A 25,511-nucleotide genomic window follows, 5' to 3' on the forward strand; every position below is an offset into this window, starting at 1 on the left:
GGATGCCCATGGGTGTACGTCAAAGGATTACAGTACACACACATACATAGCGTCCGCCGTCTCCGCCTGGCAATATATCTGTATTGGAACACTTGGCGCTGATCAAGAGTCGTGTGGAAGAATTATTGAGGCGGGGATAGGTCGCTCTCTGCTTAGCGACACCGGCGACTTTCCCCTGATACTGTTATTAAAATCAATCTTGAAGTACGTACTTGGGATATATACGATCATGATCTACTGACTTTTTTTTGGGCAAGGATGGGAATGGCAACTTTAGTTGGAATTGTTATTTTTTTTTTTTTCAATTTCACCCACCCGAATGGACGGTCGTGATACAGTATGCAGATCTGGTCACCGAAGATCCTCCTCGGGGCGAGGGATGATGTTAGAAAAGGGGAAAGGTGGAGAGCAACGGATCGCCCTCTACTGTACAAAATCGGTTTGCTAATGCCACGGCGCAAGGATCGCGGGATTTGGCAAGAACGCTCACGCTGATGGTGGCACGTTTCGCTTTAAAGCCTCGCGCCAAAGATGATAGGCTTTTTTGGGTTTTTCAAATTTCATGGGGCACGGAGGGCACCGGTGTGGGCGCCTCTGGAAATACACAAAACCTAGTATATAATGAAACCGATCAATACTGAACGAATGATGTTAATTAGACACGAGTCATGCCTGACTTAACGGATCGATGAAGGGACAAGTTTACTTGGAGAAGATGTCCAATTTGGGCAAGAACTGTAACATTCGGTAGAATGTGAGCTGTGGTATTGGACTTATTCCCGGTCTCTTTGTTGTTGTGGCAGACAACGGATAGATGGTACATCGCGCGAAGGAAGCGTGGCCAGCTGTGTCATCGAAAACACGTCGAGTAGAAGCAGTGAATATCTGGCAAGGTGGGCAAGTGAGCATGCTCCACAGCAGGGAATTGGGGACCGTCAAGAACAGCAGAGCATCCCAAATCCGGGAAATAAATTTCACCAACAGCATGTATCCGCGTGTAGAGACCAACTGCACGCGAGCCAGGAAGGCCTCAACCAGTAATCGCTGAACAAAGAGAGGGGGAAGTGTGGATGTACGGTCGGACCCGAGGTAAGCTCCGTGAAGAAATGGAAAACAACCAAAATAGAACGTTATCGCATGCAGGAACCGTCGTGTACAATGAACGGTTCCGAAGTATCTGATGGGAACATTTTTGAGACAATGCTAAATGCGCAGAAGATGGATCGATCGGAGGCGAATCGATATCCGGGAGAAGCACCTCGCAAGAAGTGATAGACAATGGTTTAAATTGGCGCAAGTACGTGCGATCAGCAGCCGTCAATCAGTCAGCCAGTCGAAGGGGGGCAATACATATTCACATGCGTGCGTGGCTGGCGTAAGAAAGTCCACGTGGAAAGTTTGCAGTGGCCATCATGATTCGACGGATCATTCTGACGCCGGAACCGGAAAGGTGGGGGAGAGATTATGAGTAAGGATGTATTCCGGGGCATGCGTAGACCTCATCAACATCGGACGGTTGCAATAAAGTAAGCTAGAAGAAGCTTGTATGCATCATGAATGACTTGAAGTTCTCAGACAGAGTGAAGATATGCACGGTAGACAGTCCGATTCCAAGGAAAACCCCGAGATGGAGCCTCACCTGCAAGACACGCGATCAGCACAATCGAAGAAGAGCCCACTGAACGCAATTGGTTATGAACAAGAACCCATAACAGTATCTCTTAAGGATAGAAGATGGATTTCCTTGCAGGTAAGCGGACAGCATGAGAGAGATAATCACAGCGGAGTGGATGAACTGCCAGCAGCTCGCCAGAAGCTCCACGGAAACAAGCGAGAACAAACAGAGAAGAGAGAGAGTGTGTGGTGTGTCGGATGTGCCGGTGGAGGAGCGAGAAAAGGCTTTGCTCGTGATTAGAAATGTGGGAAACGGATTACAGATATCGATCATGGATGAAAGGAAGCAGATTAGAGGTTAACACGGAAGTGTGCGTCATGAATACTATATTGTAGGAGATACGAAGGCCTGAAATGGATCGGAGAAAGGAGGATGCGTGCGCGTGACGGCCGTGTTTCAAGCAGAACCGCAAGGCAGCAATATGTCAGCTGGTGAAAGCGCATATAGTACAGCCCCCGTGAAATCGCAAGGGGAATATCAGGAGTGGTTAGAGTGCAAGGTCCTTACCCGGGTTTGTATCAGATTGCCGCCAGTCCTAGCGAGATCAATATATAAATATGGAAATACCGACTCCGCGGAGATGTATGGACCATTTGAATAGAGCGCAATCGGATGGAGGGGAAAGCAATATGTTCACCGGGTTACCCAAATCCTGGCGAGAGAGCAATTTGGGAATAATTGACGCACCATGGTGACCTACCTTCCCTTCCCTCCTGCATCTTTAGGCCCCCCCTGGTTTGAAGTACCCGTTATTCCATGCTGCTTGTGTGCGGTGCACCTAATAATGCCATCTATTTCTGATACAAGATACAAGATAGGCGAGCCCGTACTGCGCCGAAAAGTTGACTTGGAAGTGAAGACAACTAGTGGAGGGATATTTCTCTGCTGATGATACCTGATTGTATTAATGGTGTGTTGGCGATTTATTTCCAACAGAAAATTCAGGGTTGCACTAGTATCATGCCCGATGGGTGCTTACCCAGAGAGTCAGGCTGAACCTGAATTCAATTCAGAATTTTCTTGAATAAATTTGTCCGTTGCATGTCGGACCGAGACTCCGTGATATGGCCACGACAAACCACCACTAGTACTAGCATCGGCCTCCTGAAGAGCAGATGAGAACACGAGGCGGTCCCGATATGACCCACGCGCACGAAGGGGGGCAATGCTTGCTGATACTAATGAAGCAACCCTCAAGCGAAGCAGAGCGCAGTTTATGAGTTTATTTGCTCCAGCTTTTCCGTTGCCAGCGTTATATCACATCATCATCATCATCGCAGCACAGATGAGTGAGGTACCAACCGACCCAAGCGATCAGGAAGAAGTGGGAAAAAATTGATGGATGGAGGTTTTGCAGCGGCGGCGGTAAGGAGGCTTGCGGGGTGAAGATGTTGATGTTTCAATTGATTGGCATCCCGCGTGATGGCTTGGATAGGTTACCACTGGCCTGCGAACCCGCCGGGTCGAGGGAACAGAACCGGCGGTCAGTGAGCGTTTTGCGGGCGGCCGGCAGTCGTGCCCACATTACGGTTATTTACAACAGACAGGTTATATTCAAGGCCCTCAACTGGCTTGACGAAGAGTTTTAGTCTGGGACGACAGTCAGGCAGGTTCCTCAGCATTATTCTTATTTCCAAGCAAGCATGAGGATTTCCCCTTTAGGCATCCTCTCCTTTAGGGGAGTCCGTGGGTCAACCCCACATCATGAGGGCAAAGATAGGCAAGCAAATCCCGAACTGCATTGTAGAGAAGCATCACCAATTCTGGTTTTCGTCGCATGACGGCGAAAGATGGAAGTATGACTATGCAAAGAAAGATAGGAGTACCCCTATTCACGGAGAGGAAAGCAGCAGTTTTGGGCGAGCTTTTCGTCCGGGCCTAAGCACCGAGAGTGTGAAACCATCGGTCCATCAGCAAAGTTGGAAGAGATAGCGAGATAGAGCGGAACTGCAGGGCATGCTCACGTCTGAATCAGGGTTTAACTATGACTGGCAGAACCTACGCACGTTGAAATGTAGATGTGAAAACTGAAGTATGGCAAGATTGAACATCTACTTTGCTTTGCAGAGTTGGATCCGCAATGCGGTGTAAGGATAAAATCGGGAATTGGCCAAAATGAGTTTAAACCGCTTTGGCCCGTGACTAAGTATGCATCTGATCAAGAGAAAAAGAAAAGAATTCATGATACATAGTGCAGCCGTACCGCCGATATGGGCCGGACGTGAAAAGGGACGCAGCGGCGACGACGCTGCATGCCTCAGGGATGCGAGAAGGAAGATTTATGCTGATGGATGCCTTTGTGGAAAAGAATGAATGCTGTAATATATTGGGTTGAAAAATAAAAAAAAATAAATGACAATTTATATCTGAATGGCTAAACCCGTACAACAACCGTTCAATTGGCTGGGAGAAGGGACCAGGAGTAGGAGGGTATTTGATGGTTATGGGTGTGCCGTTTTCGACTTCCCCCAAACCCACTGCGCTGGGACGACGAAGGGGGCTCAGGCTCGTGCAATTCGATCGGGTAGGGCGCTTGCACCGGATCTTATTCAGTTCTACTTATTCTCACGACTTTCCTTGTTTACACCCTAAACAAGTCACCACGAACATACCTCCGAGGAAATAAATTCAAGGACCCGTCCTTTTAACCACTCGCCATCTCTTCTTCTTCCCTTCGCTTCGTCCCCCCAGTCGTTTAAAAGCGCCCTGTTTACTTCTCTCACTTTCTCATTTGATCCTCCATAGCATAGGCTATGGGGGTTACTAAACGATCTGCACACTCACCACCTCCTCCACCAGTCCACAAACAACATCCCGAAGGCCCAGCACCCAAGATGCGCGAAAATATCCCGCGTCCGCGCAACCCATGGATCATCTACCGCTCCATTCGCCTCTCGAAAATGCGAATCACGGACGCTTCAGGTCAGAAGCTCAAACCACAAGCAGGTATTTCGAAGGATCTCGCTTATGACTGGGCGCACGAACCGCCAGAAGTCCGTCGGTACTACATTGAGCTTGCAGAGATCGAAAAACTAGAGCACAAACGCAAGTATCCCAATTACAAGTTCACGCCACTCAGTAAGGAGGAAAGAGCTGCCGAGCGCGAAGCTGCAAAGTTGTTGAGGGTTCAGCGTCGAGAGGCTGAGAAAGCGCAACGGAAAGAAGTCGTCAAGCGACGCATTGGTGGCAAGCGAGGTGTGCGCTCCCCTTCTCATTCTTCTCCTTCCAAGTCTATTCCAGAACCTCCAACCACACCATGGGTACCAGATCAGATGCTCGCCGCTGTGACCCTTCCCCCACCGCCAGCTCTTCCTTCCGGTTCATCGAGCATTTCAAGTACACCTGGTATCACCTTCCTTTTCCTCCTTCCTCCTCTTCGCCCCTCCTGATCCCACGTGGTTGATGCAGTCTGAAGTCACTGCTGGCATGACTGTCGACGCCTCAGCCACTCTCGGAGCCGAAGTCAACGTTGCTTCCGTGAATGGCCAGGAAGATGGCAACACCGCCGCCGACGCGTCTCGCGCACAGTCCCCACTTCCTACGTCCTTCGATGAGGCCGCCGCTCGAATGCCGAGTTGGACGTTCCCCATGAAGCAAGGTACGACGTCCTATGACCCAAGTCAGTATCTCTCGCTATGGCCTTCAATCGAGTCAGGACCCTTTGGTGGTCTGTGGCCTAACCCTCCCCAAGGTCAGAACGAGGAGAGCACATCGTCTGGCGTGTCCGGGCTGAACCCGTCGAGTACTGCCGCCGTCGACGCCGCTGCCCAGGGCTTTTCTATTGAAAACTCGGTACGCATCGAAATGCCCATCCCACGCTCATTCTCTTCCACGCAGCCTTCCCCTCTCACGAATCCCTTCGACTTCCAGTCCTTCACACACACCGACGGAAGTGCGGATGCGGCAGGGTCATCATCCGCCACTCAGCAAGACCTTCTTTCGCAACCTTCAGCTTCTATTGCTGTCCCTTCTTCGGAGCCATTCACATTTAATTTGGAGCTCAACCCCTCAGGTATAGGTGAAGATGGCATCATCAATCTCGCTTGGGGTGATTACCAGGAGGCTTACGGTGGGCCCGACCATGCGGCCCAATTTTTGAGACTCTCGCCAGTGCCTCGGCTACGGACTTGAATGCTATGGGTTACGGTGTCGATTCTGGTGACGTGTCGTTTGCCTTCGATTTCAATGGGCCGTGGAATGCACCTTCAGCGTCGGGTTCAGGGGCAGGGACGTATTCCTTTGATGACCAGCGTCAGGTCAGTGGTGCCAGTGTTAGTGGAGCCGTCGCTGGCGTTGGTGAGGTTGAGGGGACCCAGTTCCTGGGTAATTTACCTGGGTCCTTTGGGCAGTCGCCTTTGGGGACATTTGACTTCCAATTTGGTGGAGAGAGGACTGTGTCTGACGAGGCAAGAGGGCGAACAATCTCTGGACCTCAACAAACATCGTCAAGTAATCCATCTCCTGCACGCTCTCGTGACCCTTCGTCTTCATATCAGACTTCGAATCGTAATTACACTGGGCCAATAGACAAACAGGTGGCGCAACCGAGCACTCCCGCTGATGAAGCCCACGAAGGGCGAGGGCGGTCTTCGTCCGATTCGTCTCGTAACTATACGGGCCCCATAGATCTCTTCGCCTTCCAAGCTCATCTTCAAGAGGAGCGTAATTTTTCCGGGGCGAGTTCGAGTGCGGAGACTTATCACACCGCGCACGGAGGCTCGGACCGCAATAGGCCATATACTCCTCCATCTGGGGCATCGAATGCCTCCAGACGTGTGGGCGGTAGCTGGAAACCTTCTAAGCCCCAAGTGAGGAATACATCAGCTGCGACGTCGTCGAGTGGTGGCGCACGAACCACGGCTCAGAGTCTCGTGGATGGGAATAATATTTGGGAAGAGTTTGATTTTTCCTCGATCCCTGCGTCGTCATCGAGTCGTACGACCAGTGCAGTCAGTTCCAGGCAATAGGGCCAGCTTATTCAGTAAGTAGAACCGCTGTTTCTTCAGTGTTGACGTGTTGCTCATGATTTTGTCAATTACCGTCTCAGAATATCTAAGCATATGACCTGTAATGATCAACCATCATCATCAAGTTAGCATCACTGCTCTGCTACTCCTAACACTGTTCAGTTAACCCATTGTTGCTCCCAAAAAATCTAAGAATCCTTCGTTCTGTTGTTTGTATATTTGTTCCCCCCCTCCCCCTGCTCAACTATCGTACCCCGGCATCCCCCACTGTTTCCATACCCTTTGAACACCATGACGACCAGGTTCGACTCGTGCGTCACCTCCCTCCCTTCCTTCTCGAACCCATGCCCACTATTCAAATGCATCGCAACGTTCGCATCGTAATTAATGGACTTATCATCAGTTCAAACATTTTTATTCCCCTATTTTCGCAATCCCAGCTTCAAAAGTTCTTTTTTTTTCTTTTGGTATTTGATTCTTATGCGTCGACACGTACGTTTTCATTTCCGGATCTTTTGCAGCCGTTTGCGCTCAGCTGCTATGCGCGGCGCTCCGTTGCTCATTAATTATACCACTTGATGCTTTATTTTTCGCCATTCGTCTTTTCAGTACTGTTATGACTTTTCTCCGTTATACTGTGCTATATGTTCTTATTTCTTATCCGGTTGTTGCTTTCTCTCATTCTTTGCTTTCTTGCGTGGCTTTTCTTGGCTTCATTATCGATGTGTATCATTTGACTTGGTAAGCAAAAGCTCAATCCTATAGAGTGTATGTACTCCCCAAGGTGGCACGATCCCCGTTGAGATGACCTTATTGGAGCGGTTGAACGGTTCCTGAGTCGCGTCGCGGGCTAAGTCTACGTAATGGAGATAGTTTTGCGGCCAATGGGACACGTTCGCCGTGCCAATATGGACATATCTAGAAAAAGTGAACCAGACCGATCGACAGTTGCTCAACGTGTTATGTACAAGCGGAGTATAGACCTCATCTCCGATGAGCAATTCGCCAAAATGAACGTCACACATGTTGTTCCTCCAGGGACCTATGTAATAATCAGAAGATTAGGGAATGTGTGGGTTCGCGTGCGAACCGTCAGGATCCTTTTCTTTTTTCTCTTCAACTTTTTGACATTAGAACATGCGGCCGTGCAATATGTTGGATATGCTGCCGGCAACCTCCGGGGAGAACAAAGGCAAAGCGATTTCGATATTTGGGCATTTGTGCTTATGTAGAAGAAGATTTGGCGAAAAGCGGTCGTTTGTGGCGCGGAATGGCAACATGAGTAATGGGATATGAGAAGCCGCGACCCTTGGTTACGGAGCGCGCGCTCGATCGACTCATCTCGGAACGTCCGGGATCTGAGTCAAGAGAAGGTGAGGGTTCGAACAATAAGGGAATATTACACTGGTTTGCATGCTTGCATGATTAGTGACTTGTGCTGATTGATAAGATTCGTATTGTGATTCAGTCCAACCCGTTTTACGCAAGTTGAGAGTTTTGGTTCACTTACTTGAACTTGACTAGGTAAGTGGCAGCCATTGCGAAGTCAGGGCGTGGCGAACAAAAGAGTATCATCGAGTTGATTCGTTACATATCATCCGGATCCAAGAAACGGGATTATATGTGTGTATTGTGTGGCAGCAGCTACATGCACGGGTGCATTAGTTTATCAGCAATTTTGGGAACCCGTGCATCAAGCCCTGCATGATGCGAGAACAAAAGAGCAGAAAAGAAATGGCAGAGTCATTGTTCGTTCGAGTCATGTAACTTGCAGTGTGAGATATTCTTATTGTTCTTCACATTTGCAGCGGAGAATATCGTACGTGTCGGACACGAGGCGTGCAGAAGTGTGGGGTCTATCCGCCGTTTGGTGGCTTCTGTGTGGCGTGTCCGACAGACTCCCTCTCCCACTTTGCCACAAGCAACATATAAGTCTTGGTGCTTATATGCGAACACAACCTAAGGCTCTACTGAGCACAAGGACCAATCGGATCGGACTTGCAAAAGCCCCTTCGCGACAACAGGCCGAGAACGTGGAGTCATGTCACGAGGTACTAGAATGCTTTTCGTATCACACCTGCGCACCGTATATTCAACCACTATTTATTTCAAGAAACAGAAGCATCTATGACGAGGGTGATTTAGAAAAAGGGAAACATTACATGATGTTTCGGAACGTCCTACCAGGACGCGAATAGAATGACAGGGCATTACCATGAACGCCTGCTTCGAGCTGAATACGGTTCGCAGACAAGCACCTCCAACACATGTTAGCTGGTAGGGTTTGTGTCAACGATCGCATTGAGACCACACAGTTGGACAACTGCGTCACAGCGCCATTCGACGAGTGTTTCCCTCTAGCGTTCAAGTGAATACAGCCCAACGGCTTCGAATGTTGGATTCAACAGTCTAGTAATATATCTGAGAGATGCATTATGTTAGGGATATATGACAGGCTGACGGTTCGTACGGAAAGTATCCAACGGTCTGGACAGGCACTACCGTGCAATGCTCCTGGATTACGGCTTTGGACCTGGATTGGGGGGATAGAACAACGAAGCAATGAACGCAGAGAGCGAGCTCGGAGAATACAAAGAGGCCGGCAAATGAAGCCGGAATCGTACAGCGGCAGGGAAACAAGCACTCAATATCTGTCTGATAACAACGAAGAGAGAATGTGTCCGGAAGGCGTAAATCCAGACGTCCATGGTCCAAGTTTTCTAAAGAAGACTTGGATGCCTGTGCTTCGATTGCAAACAAACAGGGCACCTAGCGAAAGATTTCTGTAAGGAAGTCCCAAGCGCAGCCTGCACTCGGTAGACGTCAGAGAACTGGAGAGCTGGATAGAGAACTCAGAGCCTATTCATGTGATGAGCATGTCACAGCTCGGCCACGTTCGGCCGAGAGCCTGCTGACATTCTCCAATATGCATCTTTTACTCTTGTCAGGAGTTGAGCATGTAAATCGTTTCCTGTTATTGCGCACGTTTCACGACACCTGCGAACATGATTCATAAAGCGAGAGTGCAAACTTGTACAAGGGTGTGAGGGTAGCTGAGGCTCGAGGGAAGTGCGGCAAAGGCCACGTGAGATGGAGGAAAAAAAGAAGAGGAACGCGTAAAGTCGTCGTCGGACGGGGGATGTGAGGAAGCTGAGGGAAGTATGAGTGGAAGATCAGATAGAAAGAGAAGTAGAGAAGGCGGGGCATCAGAAATTTCAGGACGGGCGTCGGGGACTGCTGTGCAGGTAACCTAAGTGCTCTAAAAGGATTCCAATGATCCTCATGTGCTGCAGCACCAGGATTTAGTTGCCGTCGCAAAATTTGCGCTTCCTTGTTGCTAGTCTTGTAAAGTCGTTCCCATATGCGCGATGTCCTCAACAAGTCATCCCAAGTACCTTCATCCTCTTGTTTAACCGGACAAAATATATCGGCAGATAGTCCTGCGCACCAGATGTCGTACAAAGTAAACCCCTTTCGGGGCATTGAACGGGGACCGATGGGTACAAGTTGGGCTTTGACTGAACCAAGTGCGAATACGACTCGAATGATGGGAATATTTAATTCAGCGTCGTCTTTGTGAAGAATCCCAAGCTTGTAGGAATCCATTCCGTCAAACAGACACAAATCCAGCTTGTGCGTCCAAAATGGGTCATTTTGGGCCTGGACCAGAATCACGAAGGAGTTGGTTTTGCTGATATTCTGACCGTCATCGAGAACACCTGCACCACATAGATCGAAGTCCGGCTGCCCATTTGCATGGAGAACGAATGCACCTCGACTCATTAGCTCAAGTAACCGTTCCACGCTGCACAAGTTCCGCTGGTGAAGTTGCAAAAAATGGTTGAAGTGCGTTCCAGCATTCCTAAACGTATCTTCAAACGAAGGGGCTAGTCCTTCAGGAGAAATAGTCGGCTTCATCGTAAGCACCGACTCTGCCTGTGTGAACAAGGCATGAATTAGTTGGAGTATATTTACGATGGGAGGATCCGCATTATCGCGAGCCAGGGTAAGGAGAAGCATCGCCAGTGGCTCCCCTCGATTGCCGTGATGTAGAGAAAAGTCGTTAAAAATATCTTGCATAGCCTTAACAGAATTGAACTTCTGCATCGAAAGTGCGGCTGCTTCGGCAACCAGTGGCTCTGATGGCGAGACGCTTGCCATGATTCCGGAATCCTCGTCTATTTGAAGGCACATGCGCAAGTGACATTCGACCTGAGTGCGCTCTTGCGCTTTGGCCCAGTGAGATTTCGAGTCAAACTCCAGTGAAAGCCGCTGTGAGAGGCAAGCTAGTTTTTGTTCCTTTGTGAGTTCAGTAACGTTAATTGCGTTGAGAAGTTTTGACTGGGAAAATGGGAGCAAGTCCAAGGCCATCTTCAAGGGGAAGTGTTTCGCGTGCAGTCCCCACCTAGTGAATTTCAATAATTACTTTCCCGAAGTTGTAGTCACTTGCGCCAGTGAATGCGAACCATCACCTATCTCGTTTGCATATACAAGGTGGTCGTATCCTAGGTTTGAAAATGCCGGGATTAACTGCAAACTTCCAGCCCACAACCGCCCAGATGCATTGGGATAGTGTGACGAGACTGGACTCCATATGTCTACAGTGGTAGATATAAAAAAAGCTAAGAGAGGCATAGCTTTATTGAATGTAGGATTCAGCGTAACTCTACCATATGTGAATTCCCTGTTGAATTGCCAGTCCAATCCAGGAAATCACTGCTGAGAGAGTGGGCTTCATCAAATGATAAGAATATGGAAGATTTTATGGAATCGGAATCGTTGTTGCGGCGTATTGATCGTTTTGCTTTTTTCGGTACATCCTCGACAACCTTCATGAGCTCACAAAATGCGGATTTCATGGCTGCCATGCTAATGTCAGTGTCACTACCCTGGGTGCATTATATTTCTGGAAGAGACAAGTATAAACAATGAGTTCCACATAGAACACAAAATGACCACACCTCTTCTGCCTTGCAAACTACCTTCTCGTAAAATGATCGACGATTTTTGCCGTGACTATCAAACGTCATTCCTGATGAAAAATATCGGTGGAGGTGTTCCGCAAGTTTGCTAGTTTCGACATTGAAACCTTTGATGACATTGGCTGTCTCGGAAAATAACGCTTTAAGAAGACAGAGCCAGAGGCGGTTCGATTTATGCTGAGTTATAAAGGGCCCATGGCTTGAAAAGTATTGTCTGACGCTCGTGTCTGCAGGGGGAAAGCCTGCAATTAGAGTAAGAATGGGCTAAAGTCGAGAGTCAAATGAGTTCTTGCCGGTAGTCCCAAGGGGACGCAGATTCATTGGAATTACGACATTCGTTCGACTGAATTCATCAACTAATCGTGACTTCCCCATGCCTGAGGATTGGACGATCGCGCAAAAGTGGCCATAGACATCATCCCTTGGTGGCACAGTATGCATGTCTATATAAGCTTTGAGTGCTTGCGGTGCCGTGCCCATGAAGGCCTCCGTCCAAGAACGCTCGATTGCTGTGGAACGCCAATACATCATTATGGTTATCACAAGTCGCATGAAAATCTCACCCTGCTTCTGGTAAGGTACAGAGGGACCCGTAAACAGTGCTATCAAAGCGATGAGCAAGTATACCGCGCAAGTTCATCGTGTTTACATACAGTTGGGTCTACGCTCGTTGGGCCGTGCACGAAGTGGATCATCTGCAAGAAACGTTGAGAATTCGGACACATGATCATCGCAGGCAGCATACGATGCTCCACAAACCCAGTCAAGGAACGGCTTCGGATGGCTTGTGTGACTAGACCGTAATTTGGGGGTTCACGGCTCATCACAGTGGGGAAATAATCCCAGAGAATTCCAAGAAAAGTGACGGCAACGAGAGAGTTGTCGGGGTCTGGATTTGGGCACTCTTCAAGGAAGCGCCGGAATATGACATCTTCCTCATCGGCAGGAGGAAGGTGGGTACTCTGCAGGTGCGTCTGCACTGTCCCTGACCCACCCTCTGTTTCCTCAATGCCTTCGACGATTCGGAAGCCTCGACCGCCACGCGCACCTTGCTCAAGTTGGCGGGAATGCTATGGATGCAAGTTCTCTTGGCCTTTGGATGGCATTATATATTTGGCGTGAAACAAATGAGATGGAAGTTACCCCCCTCAGACTACTTATGTCTATTTGTCTATTCGATCTGGGCAACTGTCGGGTGTCACCGCCACAATTGGTCACGTGTGGTGACCTTTAATTTTTAATCAATGCATCCTTGCGAATGTTCAAGGCTTCAACATCGAACGCGTTTCGGACGCAGACGTGGCTCTCTGCAGGAACATACCGTGCCTGTTACATCAGGGATTACCGACGAAAGGCCACACATTCAATCACAGAAGAGTCGATTTCGCCTGCTGCTGCCAAATCCAGAACCCCTCCACTTAAATTGCTCAAACCTGTTGCTGTTGTTGCCCAGGATGACTTAGAGTTGTCATCATTAGCAGTAAATGATGAACTTTCCACTCTGAAAGATGAGAACAAAGCGGTAAGGAAGCCTCGTGGGTCTCTTGTTTCGCTAGCATCACACCTCCCGCCATTACCATCTCCCGAGGCATGGCCTGAACGTTACCCTTTAATATTCAAGCCCACTTCAGCTGTTCGCGAAGTACGACCTTTCGTTAAGAACTTTGACACTGCGATCGAAACCGCCAGGGCGTTTGGGCTCGATGAGGATGACAGCAAAGGACCGAAGACGATCGTAGAGCTATACCCTGGTGGGTTCGTGGAGGCTACTAGAGACTTCCTATATCAATTGACAATAATTTCGGTAGGACCTGGGATGATTAGCAGGGCTATTTTATCTCTACCTCGGGATCGAATACATCGTCTTATACTCCTAGAGTCTGGACCTGAATTTCATGATGATCTCGTTGTTCGTCGACCACAACTTGCATCCGTTGCTCGAAGCTCTTACATACTTGGGTCTTCTTTCCCAGAGTCTGGCAAATTCGGACGACCGAGTGAAGCTGGTGAAATTATCGCCATATTATTGGGAGACCTATGACGTGGTGGCGAATGAAGGGTTGTTGAATCATATTCACCCTGTTTCTGATGAAGAAGGTACGACAACAATTTTCATGCACCCTTTCACCACTTTGTGCTAATCGCGACTAATTCGGTTCTTTCAGTTCATCCGCAGCTCCGCATAGTTGGTCAATTGCCTATGTCTGTGGGTGCAGAACAATTATTGTCGCAAATCATAAGGCATGTTCCAACTAGAACGTGGCTATGGCAGTATGGAAGAGTCCCTTTCCACCTTCTCATCGCTCAATGGGTACATGAGGTGAGTTCCTGCTTACTGCCGCCACCTGGATCCCTTGCTGCGAACTGTGCGCTCATATACGCGTTTATTTAGAGATTATCATCACCGCTATCCTCCACAACAAGAGGCAAGCTGACCGTACTTGCGGAAGCCACACTCGATTATACCATTTCTGTGCCCATGTCCGCTTACAAACCATACGATGACCATCTTTTCCCCCCACCGGTTCGAATACCCCCATCGCTACTTTCGAAACCTAAGAAGGAACCAAGAAGAAAGAAGAAAGAGGAAGACGGTACACTTGGTGATGAGGAAGGTGGTGTTACGATGGCATTCCGCAGACCTGGACATCCTATGGTTGCCGTTACGATGACTCCCAGAAGGGAACGCATAATCGAAGGGGACGCCATTGAGCGATGGGATTACATCCTCCGACACCTATTCGTGCTCAAGAAGTCTACCGTTGCTAAGGCCCTACCGTAAGTCCGCGCGTGCAACTTACAATGGCGATAGATTTATTTCCAAAAAAGGTCATTGGCTCCTGGTGCTGGTGTACTTCTCAAAAGCCCCTTATTAAAGGATCTTAGTCCAAAGTCGACCATCAGCGATCTCAGTGTTGATGATTGGCGCCGGCTCATTCAGGCTTTCGAAGAATGGCCTTTTGCTCCACAGGTCAGTCGACATCATCCTGCAATTGTTGCAGCGCCCGCAAAAGTGAAGTCGTTTTCAATCGAACAACTTCCTCTGTAGGATCTAGTATACGCTGAATCTGCAGATATCATGAAGGGAAAGACTTCTCAATCAGTGAATGATGTTCGTACGTAACTTGGTTGCCAAAGACCTGGCTACGGAGTCGAAACCCCGTCCACTTTGGGTTGTCGTGTCAAGTGCAAAAAAAAAGTAACCTGCGTCGAATGAATTAGTTTAATCGTAGTCGTGATAATCGTAATCAATCAGAGGACGGAGGGTGGGGAGGGTATAGCATATATGTTTACAAACGAGTGCCGTTATGCATCAACTCGAAAAGAAAAGAAAAAAGAAAGTTGTGTGTGCAAATCTCACGAGATAATATTGTCACGGAATAATTAACGAATGTAACAATGAACTCGTCCCAAGAATTTGGTGTCTAACTAGTGACCCGTATCCGCGGATTCTTTCCGGTGGCAAGTCGCACCGAACTTCGATAAAGGTCCTGGCGTTAGTGGTTCCTCCGCCTCTTGAATAGTTTCCTCTCTCGGTACGCCCCTATTTGTCACGCGGCTATTTTGGGATGAAGACGCCAGCGTATGATCACCGTAATCGTCGTGAGGATTGGGAGTGACAAGAGCCTTCTCTAGTACTTTCTCACCGCGCTTCTTCAAGCGTAGGGTCATGCCTTGTTGCAGTGAATCCACGTATGATTCATATTTGATGATCTCAGCAAGAAGGTATTTGGATTTCTGTTCCCAGTTATTTAGCGCTTTTGTCGTGTTGTTGGTGCGTCCAGTGAACTGAAAGGAACGACCATGAGCCATCAAACGAGCTTGTTTTTACTGCCCGAAAACGCTTACTAATTCCTGCATTGGACTTCGGAGGTCGTTATGCTGCGCGAGCTCTTTCTTCAGCACAACCACTTGTTTCTGTAGTGCCTCGAGCTGCGTCTCCTCGTCATGCGTACTCGCCAGGGCAGGAGGGAGAGGTGGTCGCCAGTCGTGGATGAACATCCGGTCTGGAGGAATATAATGGTGGGGACTGCGTACTGTCCCCGGAAGGTCGCCCCAGCTTCTCTTAGACAGCTTAGCACTCTTTCCACTCCGGATGCTAAACGTATCCGTACGATCTTTTTGAGCCCGGAGGTCATTCGCCGCGTCATCATCGTTTTGATTCGAAAGGCGGTTCCAACCATACTCCATATTGGATACACCACCCGAGAGAGGCTCTTTTGATTGTCGAGCAGCCCAGTAGTTGCATGTTGACACCCACTCGTTCACTAGCTCTTCTGTACCTGCTTGGAAGAAAAAGACGGCCCCGGAACCAAGCGTTAAGACAAAGCAATAGGGTCTCTGGCGATTATAACCAGGCGGAGGAAGGCTATGAGCCAAGGAATGAGCGAGGGTGAACTCTCCCATGGGGTTCGCATTTGCCTATTGCCAACAGATCGGCCTCGTGTCAATAGGTCGTTTTGAGCGACAACTCACCAGCCAGTTTCCACCGCCAACACCTATTCCAGCTCCCCCTGAGGCTCCTCGGCCACCAAAAGTAAACATGCTCATCGTTCCCTTCTGTATAACTACGAACACATCCATCCAAGACTTATCCTTTGCTCGGCGCTTTGTTGTCTCCCAATACTGCTTCCGGCAGAGCATGCCTTCCTTTGCCCAAGGAGCACCTAGAAGCGCAAGTTCTTCGTCCGAAATGCTGACGTTAGATGAATCTGAGACGGCGCTGCGAACGCTGCGTCCATCATCCTCTTGTGCTTCCTTAATGATGGAATGTGACAGATTAGATGCAAATCCTAGGGTGGGAGTGAACAAGGTAGAACTGGCTGCCGAGAATCCCTGGTACGAAAGAAAACATGAGTCCATCCATGAGTCGGTACACAGAATAAACTCAAATACTTACATCCCCGGCGGAGGTGGCAAAACTGGGCGAGGGGCTGATACGTCCGTCGACGCTGCTGCTGCTATTACTGCCGTACGGGCTTTGAGAACCAAGCAATGTTTGCAGACCACGGATACTTCCTCGTTTCATACGGTCAGGTGGGCCACCATAACCACGCTGACTCCGGCTCCTCGACATAGGCGATCCTGGAGCAAGTGAAGATGCTGAGCCAGGAGCACTCCCGAGAACAGGTTGTGTAATCTGCTGAGCCTTGACAGAATTGTACATATCCTTCAACAACGTCTCCAGCTCCGCCTCCAATGCCTTAGTCCCAGAGTGCGCTGCTCCGATATCGCGACTTGGACGCCGTCCCGGTGAATCAAAGTATGAACCGAGCGGTAAATTAAGGGAAACTCGACTTTCTTCAGCTGGGTTAGGGGCATTGGTGGATTGAATCGCTAACTGAGATGGGTTTGACGAGCTCTTCCAACTTGCCAAACTTCCTGTCCTGAGCTTCGCTCGACTGCGCGAGGCGCGGGAAGATGTGGTTGGCTCCTGAACGTCTTCCGTGTCAGTGTCAGAATCATCATCAGTCTCTGACATCCGCAATTCTGGCCGGTCCGCTGTTTGTTCTGCAGGTTTATTCAGCAAAGGCTGAACAACAGCGAGGGTGTTTCTCAAAAAGTCGGCCCGAGACATTCTTGTCAGCAAATCCGCAATGTGAAGATCCGTGTTTAGAAGCAATAAAGCGTAAGCGACCGCATGCACGACGTCTTGGTCAATGCGTGAGTCCAGACCCGAATTCGTGCGATATGGTACCCACCAGTACTATGATACACGGGGAGGGAATTGCATTCCCAAAACTTCACACTAAACGCCTCTAAAATGCGATCCAATTGCTGTGCTTCTCCTTTTAAATAAAGTTTATTGCAGAGACGTCTAGGTATATGACTGAATGGGGTTTTTCACCATGAAGATAGTCGGATCTTACCTGAAAGCATTGTCCAACCGCATGCCTTTGAAATCGAAGTTGTCCATGTAGTACTTCAAGGATTGCTTTCGAATAGGGTCGCTGCCAGAGAACATCATGAGAAATATGGTATACTCATCATGAGGCTGCTCACGTTCCACCAAGCCACTCTGCAATCTTTTCCATTGCTAGGAAACCCATATCCTCATTCCAGCATTTCGCTGCATACTCCTTTGCCCTAGCTTCCAATTCTTCTGGTTCCAGATGAATCTTGGTTGAAGAAGGGTACCTTGACGAGTTTAGATCCGAAGACGAAGCCATCGAGCTAGGGTGTGAATATGTCGAGCCTCTTCTGTCTAATCCAACTGCGCCATTACTGGTACCTGACAAGCCCATCGAGTTAGCAGAGGGGACGAGACGAACTGTACGATTGGAATCACGGTGACCCGAGGCAAGGAAACCATCCTCTGTGATAACAGGCTTCTCATCCACGAGAATAGGTTCGGAAGCAGAGGCCGCATGACGTGGCTGGATTCGGGAAACCCGTGCATCCCTTGATGGCGAGCGTGGGTCCGTGCTGCTGCGGGGAGTGCTGTAGGTATCGCCACGCGCTTCGACAGAGGGCGACTTCCGGTAAGAGGTGCAGATTGCACGGACGATGTTGTCGCATTCGAGACTGAACGGTTGGGAGGTTGGCGATAGGTTCGAAGAGAAGCGACCCGCGGATTTGGCGATGCAGACGCAGAAGAGGGAGATGACTGATAGGACAGAGTCTGAAACGGGTTGGGGCTCCGCTGAGGGAGGCGAAGGTTTGTTGGCCGAGGAGACGCTGTGATGGTCGTTTCGCCTGCCATGGAATGATCAGACGAATCGCTATGTCCATTTTGAGAAGAGGTGGGTGTAGCCAAATGGACGGTGATTCTATTATCAGTGGCGGAACAGGAGATGGTAGGAAGGACGCCGGAGTAGATGAAGGTGTGTAGAAGCTATCTTCATCTGAATTTCTGGAAGTTACTCGAGATGGTCTTGTGCCGAAATCATCTGGAGTTTCGGATAATGAAGCTGCTTCAAGGCGAGCGACAAGTCTTAGCGTATCACTGGGGAGTTGGTTCCACCTTGGGGAGGTGTTCGAGCGCCAGGATCAGTCTTCCCAGAACTGCTGGGATCGGAACCGTCTGGTTTCCAGGTGCGACTGGACCTGTCTGAGGACATGCTTGGCCGAGGATCAAAGGCGCTTTTTCGCGGGGTGATAGGGTGAGCTAAACCTTTGAAAGCGGATCTAAAGTCATCCGTAGCTATAACAACATCCCCCAAGTCTGTGATTCCCTTCTTTATGCTTTCCCCTGACTTTCTGCCCGAAGTGTCAAAAGGAGAGAGCCTCGAAACGTCAATGCTACCAACACTCATGCTTCGCCGTCGCCCAGCTTTGATTGTGGCATTTTGCGGGTGCTCGACAGCACGTGGCAATGAAGACACAGGCGCATAACTCGGAGGGAACAAGGGTCTGTCATCCTCCGAAACTCTGGAATCGACTGAAGCGCGAATTGTTGGAAGCTGCTTGGGCCCCGTAGAGGGAGGGCATGAGAAGACATCGTTAGATTGCATCGAGGAGAAAGACCGAGATGTTGTGGGAAGAGGGGGTACAGGACTGCGCGAAGAGGAGCGGGCACTGGGGGAATTAGGTACCGTGACGGAATTGGAACGTTTCTTGTCTTTCGCGCTGCTGCTTAGTATCAACTTGTTGAAAAACGCTCCTGTCTTTGCCCGCATGGAGGACTTGTGACAAGTCATGTCAAGATAAATGAGGCAAAATTCGGAAAGCAAGATGTACCTTTGAATCTTTATCCTTGGACCCGAAGTTTAACGAGAGCATAGATGCATTGTTCTGTATTGAGATGAGAGAGGATTTTCCACTTTTCTTTCCATGGGTTGATTCTATGCGGGATGGGCATGGTGACAGAGGGTCAGGTGAAATGATAGAAAACGACGAAGTTGAGGACGCCGCTCTATTGCGTGGATTGGAAGCGGGAGTGAGGAGGGCGGGATATTTGTAACTCGATGGCGCAACCGAAATGGTCTTGGGTTCCGGCACTTGGAGTGCTGAAGAGGCTTTGGAACCCACAGGAGTCTTGTTTACACCAACAATGCCGCCACGTTCTTTCGCCTTTTGAACCAGGGTTGCAAGATCAGGACTGCTGGACGTGCCCGGGGAACGTAGCAAGCTTCGTCGTTTTGGGTCTGTTTCCGCCTCTTCCATAGAATCAGAAGTATCTGGAGATTGAGGATTTGCAGGTTTCAAAGTGGACGAAGAGACGGGATTCGCGTCAGGAGTAGGGGGAACGACTTTGGGTGTCGCTGGTTGCAAAGTTAATTGAGGATGATTCCGTGATATTGTCAGTGACGAGTCAATACTATCATCCACGAAGGAAGTTTCTCCCGCAAAATGTCGGCTGGATTGGGGTGACACCACACCAAGCTTGTCTTCATCTACGCTGGGCGTGATGTGCACGGTCCCGTCGCTATTCAATGCATCTTCAAAATTCCGTGACTGGCGGTTCCCGCCGTGTCTCTGTTCTGTTGGCACCAGTAACCGTGAACTGGCACTATTTGCACCACGGGAGGAAGGGGGCCTGCTTTGGCGGTGGCCGCTGTGCGGCCCGAAGAGGCCCGACATAGGTCCGCTCGACAAAGCGACTGCGCCCAAGGCAACGTTGAACTCAAATTCAAGTGGTGGTGGGTTCGAGTCACGCGTTTTTCTTTATTGAGTAACCTTCAATATCATACCTCAGTGCTAAGGTCTGACGTAGGGCAGTAACACGACCGAAGCCGTAGCGTTGGGTGAGATTGAGGGCCACACGCTGGGGCAATAGACGCCAAGTACAGGTGATCGGTTTTGAATAGACAATGACAATGAAACAATTTAAATGTCAATCGATTCTGATGCTTGACACGCTGAAAACAAGTTTCCGTCAGCGTGCATCGCGCCATTGCCATCACAATCTCTACATTTTGGTGTCCTAAGCGACTACAAAGGTTGTTTTATGAGGTCCTCGGCAACATCGGACAACGCATCTCTCAAGGATTCGACTCGAGCGCCCTAAGCGTCTTTCAGCAACCTTGCTAGGCCTCCAAAGAAGCGGGTTGAGCCTCACCACTTCATCTACTCCTCCCTGAGCAGCGATTCGTAATATGTTGCGTGCATGCTTCACGTATTCATGTGAACGCCGGACATCCGCGTCTGAAGCGGCAGAAACACTATCATCCAGTGGTGGCAGAAGCGCGGACAAGTCCAAGTTCGAGTTCTGAAGGCGTTTCAGATCAGATTGAGCGCCTTCCAGTGACAGAAGCCTCGAGTCTTTCATGAGCTCTCGGGCACGTGGAACGGCTTTAACGGAGTTTAGACCCTTCTCCGGGACAAATGCGCAAACAACGCCCGAGGCGGGCAATTGGAAAGCTCGTTGAAGACGCGAGGAAGGCGCGTGTTCGCTTTTCTCTCCATTCTCTGGACTGCATGCAGTCATTTTCATCTTCTCTGTCGAGAACAGAGGCTCCTTCTCGTTTGCGCCTTACTCGAAATCCAATGCCAACTGTGCGTGGAGAGCAAGACTCTGAGTTCCCGCCGACACCTTCTTCGTCCTCCTCATCTCGCAGCTCACATCAAGACATGGCCGACATCAACAATTCCTCCCTTACCCACATCGCCCGAGCCTCTTCCTCTACGGACTCCCCTGCTGCTCGCTTACGTGCATTGACAAGTCGCGTCTTAGCCAACACTTCCTCACAGGCGACACCTCCTCCTACGGACCGGGACTCTGAATCTGATGCTGCTACTGTTAAAAAACCACCTGCTTCAGCGTTCTTCACGACGGGACCTGCTCGAGTGTTGTCCGGAGAGCTGGAGTCGGACATTGAGTCCTTTGTCGGAAACTCCTTACCGTCTTCCCGCGCTTCATCTGCGAAGCAGAGGCTAAGGGACCTGTACATCCGTACACTGGCTGCCAATGAAACAGATAGTACCCCCAAGCCTCCCACACCGAGGCGCCGACGGTCCTCGTCTACAAGTCCTGAACCCTCACGCAACAAGGTCACTCCCAGACCTAATTCGTTATCGGACGACGAACGCGATCGGAAATCGAACACCCCATCCTGTAATATTGATCTCATTGCGACCCGTTTCCTCCTCATATCTTCCTTGTAGCTGCAGATAAGTCCTCCCGCAAGAGGCAGGACTGCTCGTTGAACATTTTACGAGCCAGACTCGAATCGTCCGATGTAAACACGGGTGAGTCACTTAACTTTGAATGCGATCCTTGACTGATCTGAGATTCAGATCTCGAAGAAACGCCTAATATCAACAGGACATGTGGGTCGACAGGAGCATCCCGTGGGTCTAACTAACCGGCCTGAAATTTAGCTCATCCATTGCGCTCCCAAATTGAAGCCATCGACTTTAGTCACGACTGTAAGAATCGTATCTTAGCCATCAATGCACACCCTCACATCTTGTGTTGAACAGTGCCCAACCCAACACCACAACAGTCTCCGACACACACCCTTCACAACTCTTTCGGGAAGCAATTGCCTGAACGAACCAGTACGCCAAAGAATGCTCGCGGCAATGATGGGTTCTTGACATCAGATCAGAGCTCAATGAACCTCTCCTTTCACCCTCCTCCGCTTCAACTCCCTCCATCCCCTACTCGTGTTTCTCCCAATTATCGCACCCGGAAATCCCCTCTTATTGTCCCATCTGTAAGGCCTAGACTTGCCCGCGCGACCTACCTTGACCGATCACACAAGGCATCAACACACGAAACGTACACAAAGCAACTCGAAGAACAACCAACGACCGATGAAGAAGCTCTGCGAGCTAACCAACGTCGGCTTGATGTGGATTCTTTACGCCTGGAAAGCCTTATCCACGATTCTACCGCATCTGCAAGTACATCAAAACCAATTGTCAGTTCGCGACGAGCCCAGACGGCGCGATATGATCTGCAGGAACCGAACACGGATTCCGCCCCAGAGGGAGAACCGTTATCTGATGAAGAACTAGAAGTAATTGTTAAGGATGGCGAGCCCATAGGGGAGGAACAAATGGCGCCTTCTGCGTCGTGGGAGTATGGGATGACGCCACTGAAGACGTTGTTTAGGGCTGGAAGTATTGGACCGACTCAACAATCTACCCCTAAAGGCGACGTGTCGGGAGACGATTTGTCGAGGTCCTTGGGTTCGTCGAGCAACCGAAAATTTGCAACAACTTCAATGAATTTGTCAAGTTCACCATTTGATAGTGCTGACGAGAGCTGTACGCCCCAGATATCCATTGTCCATTGCAGTTTCTTAAATTCCGCTAATAGCAGACGACGGTGTTATGCGCCCTCCACGACCTTCAAGGGCAAAGGGAAGAAGAAATACCAGCAAGATGATCATGCGCGCCCCGAGTCGTCAGTGCAGTCAGCAAGTTTCCCCCCGCCCAACGGTCTGGTATTATGGCGTCACCCACGAATCCACAGTCAGATGACCTCTCTTTCCCCCCATCGCCTGTCTCTTTGTCTCGCGTTTCAGGAATATCGGTTATCTCGAAGTCCGAAGAGTTCAAAACCCCAGAGGGGACTATGGAAGCTTCCCAAGAGCAAAAAGCCATTGATCCTTCGTTGTCATTCATCCCGGACGAGCCGTCTATGCCTTCGTCCTCAGCGCTTCCCCCTTCCGAGAACGAGTCGCAAAATGAAGAGCAACCTGCATTGAATATCTCGCACCTTTCTTTCGCGACGCCCCCTCGCATTTCCAGGTCTGTAGTGTTCAACACACCGCCCCGTCCTGATGACCTTCCTGATCTCCCTGACTTACCCACATCTCCGGATGGGAGTTTACCATCCCCTACGGCGACTCGGACGCCCAACCGTAATACATTAATCGATGGGCCAGGCATGACGCGCACACCTCATCCTCCTGGTGGGTGGAGAACTCCAAAGCCAGGCCGCCCACATCTAGTTCCCGCTACTCCGCAAGATGAGTCCGGAGTGCTTGAGCCAAACACGGCTGAAGAAGTAAACGGGTCTGCTGTGTCCGTTCCCAATGGGGCGCGGAACAAACTGCGAGGGGCCCCTACTACACCTGATGCAGGCTTCCCAGCGCCGACACCTGAACAGGATGGGGGCACGATGGGGGCTTCTACATCGATTTCAAAGACGCCGAAACCTCCTGGTGCATGGGCTAGTACGCCTGTTACATCCGCGTCCAATTCGTTACGAAAGGGGATTTTGAAGGTTCGATTTGACGAAACATCGCTTAGTAGCTCTGCCATATTGGAACATCAGGTAATGGAGGAAGAGCAGGAAGAACTAGTGACTCCCTCAAACAAGCACCGGAAGGGTATTCCTTCGGCCTTCGGCCCTAACGAGGGAGATGTGGCGAGTTCGCCCCCTCTAAGGGAAAGGCAAAACCTTCCAGCAGGGATTCATCTCCTCGCAGGCGGAGACCCCGTATGAAAATGGTGGATGCCTTTGGAAACGAAATTCCAAGCTCACCTGAGATGCTACCTGCTCTTCGGGAAGAGGATAATTCGCCTGCCACCGAGGAGGAAATACAACTTTTGAGGTCAATTGCCAGGCAAATCCCTCTCATTGCTAAAGAGTTCAACGATGAAAGGTGCGCGTATCTTCCACTCTACAAGTGGCCGTGCGACTAATTCTTGATTCTTGTGATGAATGTAGCATGTCCATGACTGCCCCGGAACCACTGAGATCGCTCCAAGAAATACTTGAGGAGAAGGATCGTACTATTGATCTTAAAGAAGCTTCCAAACTGGCCCGGGCGGAGCGTGCGAGGCTTCATCGCCAGTTGCAACTCCTTCGAAATGGAGAGGAGTCACTTTCTCAAGAAATTGGGCGGCTTGAAGGCGTAGTGAGGGCGGCAACGCCTCCGCCTGACCTCGAGACCGTTCAGACTAACCGCCGATGGGGAAAGTGGTTTGTAATGATCTTGATGACTCAAACAGTTGCCATCATTATCTTCGTAAAGTGAGTTTTCACAAACCTTGTCATTCCAGGCATCGTGCTGAGCCTTTTTTCCCCCCCGGGGTTCGCAGGATGGTATCTCTACGCGCAAGATACATGTTCCTTACAACATACTATGACCCGCACTTTCCAGCCCTCTATGAACCTCTCATACCTACGGGTTGGGACATATCCAGTACATTTGGCCCACACAGTTTGTCCCTTGTGGATGGGGCAGCCCATTCTTCGGTCTTGGATACTTTCTTGCATCTCGCATCGGAAATCTTTTATTCCATCTTAGCGTTTTTCTTTGGAATGAAGACGTTGGATTTTACGTTACCCCCACCCCAACGGTTACCATCCTGAATAATCTCTGAAATTCCGGATCTTCGCCGATCCCTTAATTTATGATATTATTGGGTATTCCATTGATTTTGGTCATTTTCTTCTTGGAGTCTGTCGTATAGGAAATAATTTTTGTCCGTTACTACATAACCTTAACACCAATGTATCAATGTTGGCTTTGGAAAAACTGGTTATGACCGTTCCGCTGTGGCATTGAGAAAAAGCCAACCTTTGCATACAAAGTAAAAACTGAAACGAAAAGAAAAGCACCACATGCACACTCAGAATCCTCATATAGTCCTCTACCATGGTGCTAATTAAATGAACAGTACTCCGTTTAGCTTCGCAGATCAGGGTACTCTCGGAGTCCGCCATAGAACTCTGAGCGGTGACTGATAAATATAAAGAGTGTTTCGTGTATAGTGTACATTATATATAGAGATAACACTACTGTAATCCAGAGTGACCGATCGAGCCATAATGAGGCCAACAGGAAGAGCTAGCTACAGCTCTCGAACTCAAATGGTTAAATTAGCTTACCATGCTTCAACGCACGGTGTGCATGCACAGCTGTGAATTTCGGATCTTTGTACTAACGTGGTGTGCGGAGATAATATAGGCATCACAATGTTTCGACGGTGAACTGAACAGTTTCAACGAAGGTGACTATGGTGAGTTGTGGTTTCATATCT

General features: G+C 49.6%; 9 protein-coding genes across 9 annotated transcripts; 6 read left to right on the forward strand and 3 right to left on the reverse strand.

Annotated features, from left to right (window-relative positions):
• Positions 1-4,524: 4,524 nt before the first annotated feature.
• Positions 4,525-4,749, forward strand: EI90DRAFT_2882563 (uncharacterized protein; the record flags this gene model as incomplete). Its single annotated transcript, XM_039053930.1, has 1 exon — positions 4,525-4,749. A coding segment is annotated over one exon (225 nt), but the record flags the coding sequence as incomplete, so codon positions are not given.
• Positions 4,750-5,399: 650 nt separating this feature from the next.
• On the forward strand, positions 5,400-6,847 carry EI90DRAFT_925331 (uncharacterized protein). The gene is made up of 3 exons (XM_039068249.1): positions 5,400-5,467; positions 5,546-6,656; positions 6,723-6,847. The coding sequence occupies exon 2, from the start codon at positions 5,812-5,814 to the stop codon at positions 6,640-6,642; it is 831 nt and encodes a 276-aa protein (XP_038916651.1). The 5' UTR covers positions 5,400-5,467; positions 5,546-5,811; the 3' UTR covers positions 6,643-6,656; positions 6,723-6,847.
• Positions 6,848-9,630: 2,783 nt separating this feature from the next.
• Positions 9,631-11,277, reverse strand: EI90DRAFT_3016185 (uncharacterized protein; the record flags this gene model as incomplete). The annotated part of the gene is made up of 2 exons (XM_039056960.1): positions 9,631-11,047; positions 11,069-11,277. The coding sequence occupies 2 exons, from the start codon at positions 11,275-11,277 to the stop codon at positions 9,631-9,633; spliced, it is 1,626 nt and encodes a 541-aa protein (XP_038916652.1).
• Positions 11,256-12,562, reverse strand: EI90DRAFT_925368 (uncharacterized protein). The gene is made up of 7 exons (XM_039068250.1): positions 12,370-12,562; positions 12,278-12,319; positions 12,188-12,226; positions 11,918-12,133; positions 11,732-11,866; positions 11,604-11,674; positions 11,256-11,548 (listed from the first exon to the last, which is right to left on the reverse strand). Exons 1-7 carry the CDS (start codon positions 12,446-12,448, stop codon positions 11,498-11,500), a joined length of 633 nt encoding a protein of 210 aa, XP_038916653.1. The 5' UTR covers positions 12,449-12,562; the 3' UTR covers positions 11,256-11,497.
• Positions 12,563-12,882: 320 nt separating this feature from the next.
• On the forward strand, positions 12,883-14,673 carry EI90DRAFT_2919113 (S-adenosyl-L-methionine-dependent methyltransferase; the record flags this gene model as incomplete). Its single annotated transcript, XM_039054689.1, has 6 exons — positions 12,883-13,375; positions 13,433-13,533; positions 13,598-13,721; positions 13,790-13,944; positions 14,017-14,402; positions 14,454-14,673. The coding sequence occupies 6 exons, from the start codon at positions 12,883-12,885 to the stop codon at positions 14,671-14,673; spliced, it is 1,479 nt and encodes a 492-aa protein (XP_038916654.1).
• EI90DRAFT_3056571 (uncharacterized protein) lies at positions 14,672-20,205 on the reverse strand. The gene is made up of 12 exons (XM_039060239.1): positions 19,305-20,205; positions 18,589-19,249; positions 18,433-18,538; positions 18,092-18,394; positions 17,914-18,065; positions 17,628-17,856; positions 17,495-17,575; positions 17,327-17,442; positions 16,525-17,276; positions 16,101-16,460; positions 15,474-16,046; positions 14,672-15,413 (listed from the first exon to the last, which is right to left on the reverse strand). Exons 1-12 carry the CDS (start codon positions 20,145-20,147, stop codon positions 15,054-15,056), a joined length of 4,536 nt encoding a protein of 1,511 aa, XP_038916655.1. The 5' UTR covers positions 20,148-20,205; the 3' UTR covers positions 14,672-15,053.
• A 474-nt stretch (positions 20,206-20,679) lies between these two features.
• Positions 20,680-22,088, forward strand: EI90DRAFT_925547 (uncharacterized protein). Its single transcript, XM_039068252.1, has 4 exons — positions 20,680-21,621; positions 21,672-21,755; positions 21,804-21,935; positions 21,990-22,088. Exons 1-3 carry the CDS (start codon positions 20,892-20,894, stop codon positions 21,869-21,871), a joined length of 882 nt encoding a protein of 293 aa, XP_038916656.1. The 5' UTR covers positions 20,680-20,891; the 3' UTR covers positions 21,872-21,935; positions 21,990-22,088.
• Positions 22,089-22,621: 533 nt separating this feature from the next.
• EI90DRAFT_925651 (uncharacterized protein) lies at positions 22,622-24,234 on the forward strand. The gene is made up of 3 exons (XM_039068253.1): positions 22,622-22,781; positions 22,834-24,127; positions 24,193-24,234. The coding sequence occupies exon 2, from the start codon at positions 22,966-22,968 to the stop codon at positions 23,965-23,967; it is 1,002 nt and encodes a 333-aa protein (XP_038916657.1). The 5' UTR covers positions 22,622-22,781; positions 22,834-22,965; the 3' UTR covers positions 23,968-24,127; positions 24,193-24,234.
• EI90DRAFT_925471 (uncharacterized protein) lies at positions 23,874-25,006 on the forward strand. The gene is made up of 3 exons (XM_039068251.1): positions 23,874-24,127; positions 24,193-24,498; positions 24,567-25,006. Exons 1-3 carry the CDS (start codon positions 23,964-23,966, stop codon positions 24,838-24,840), a joined length of 744 nt encoding a protein of 247 aa, XP_038916658.1. The 5' UTR covers positions 23,874-23,963; the 3' UTR covers positions 24,841-25,006.
• The last annotated feature ends 505 nt before the right edge of the window (positions 25,007-25,511 follow it).

Source organism: Cantharellus anzutake (genome assembly GCF_015039405.1).
Source record: "Cantharellus anzutake strain C23 chromosome Unknown EI90scaffold_21, whole genome shotgun sequence".
NCBI classification, from domain to species: Eukaryota; Fungi; Basidiomycota; class Agaricomycetes; order Cantharellales; family Hydnaceae; genus Cantharellus; species Cantharellus anzutake.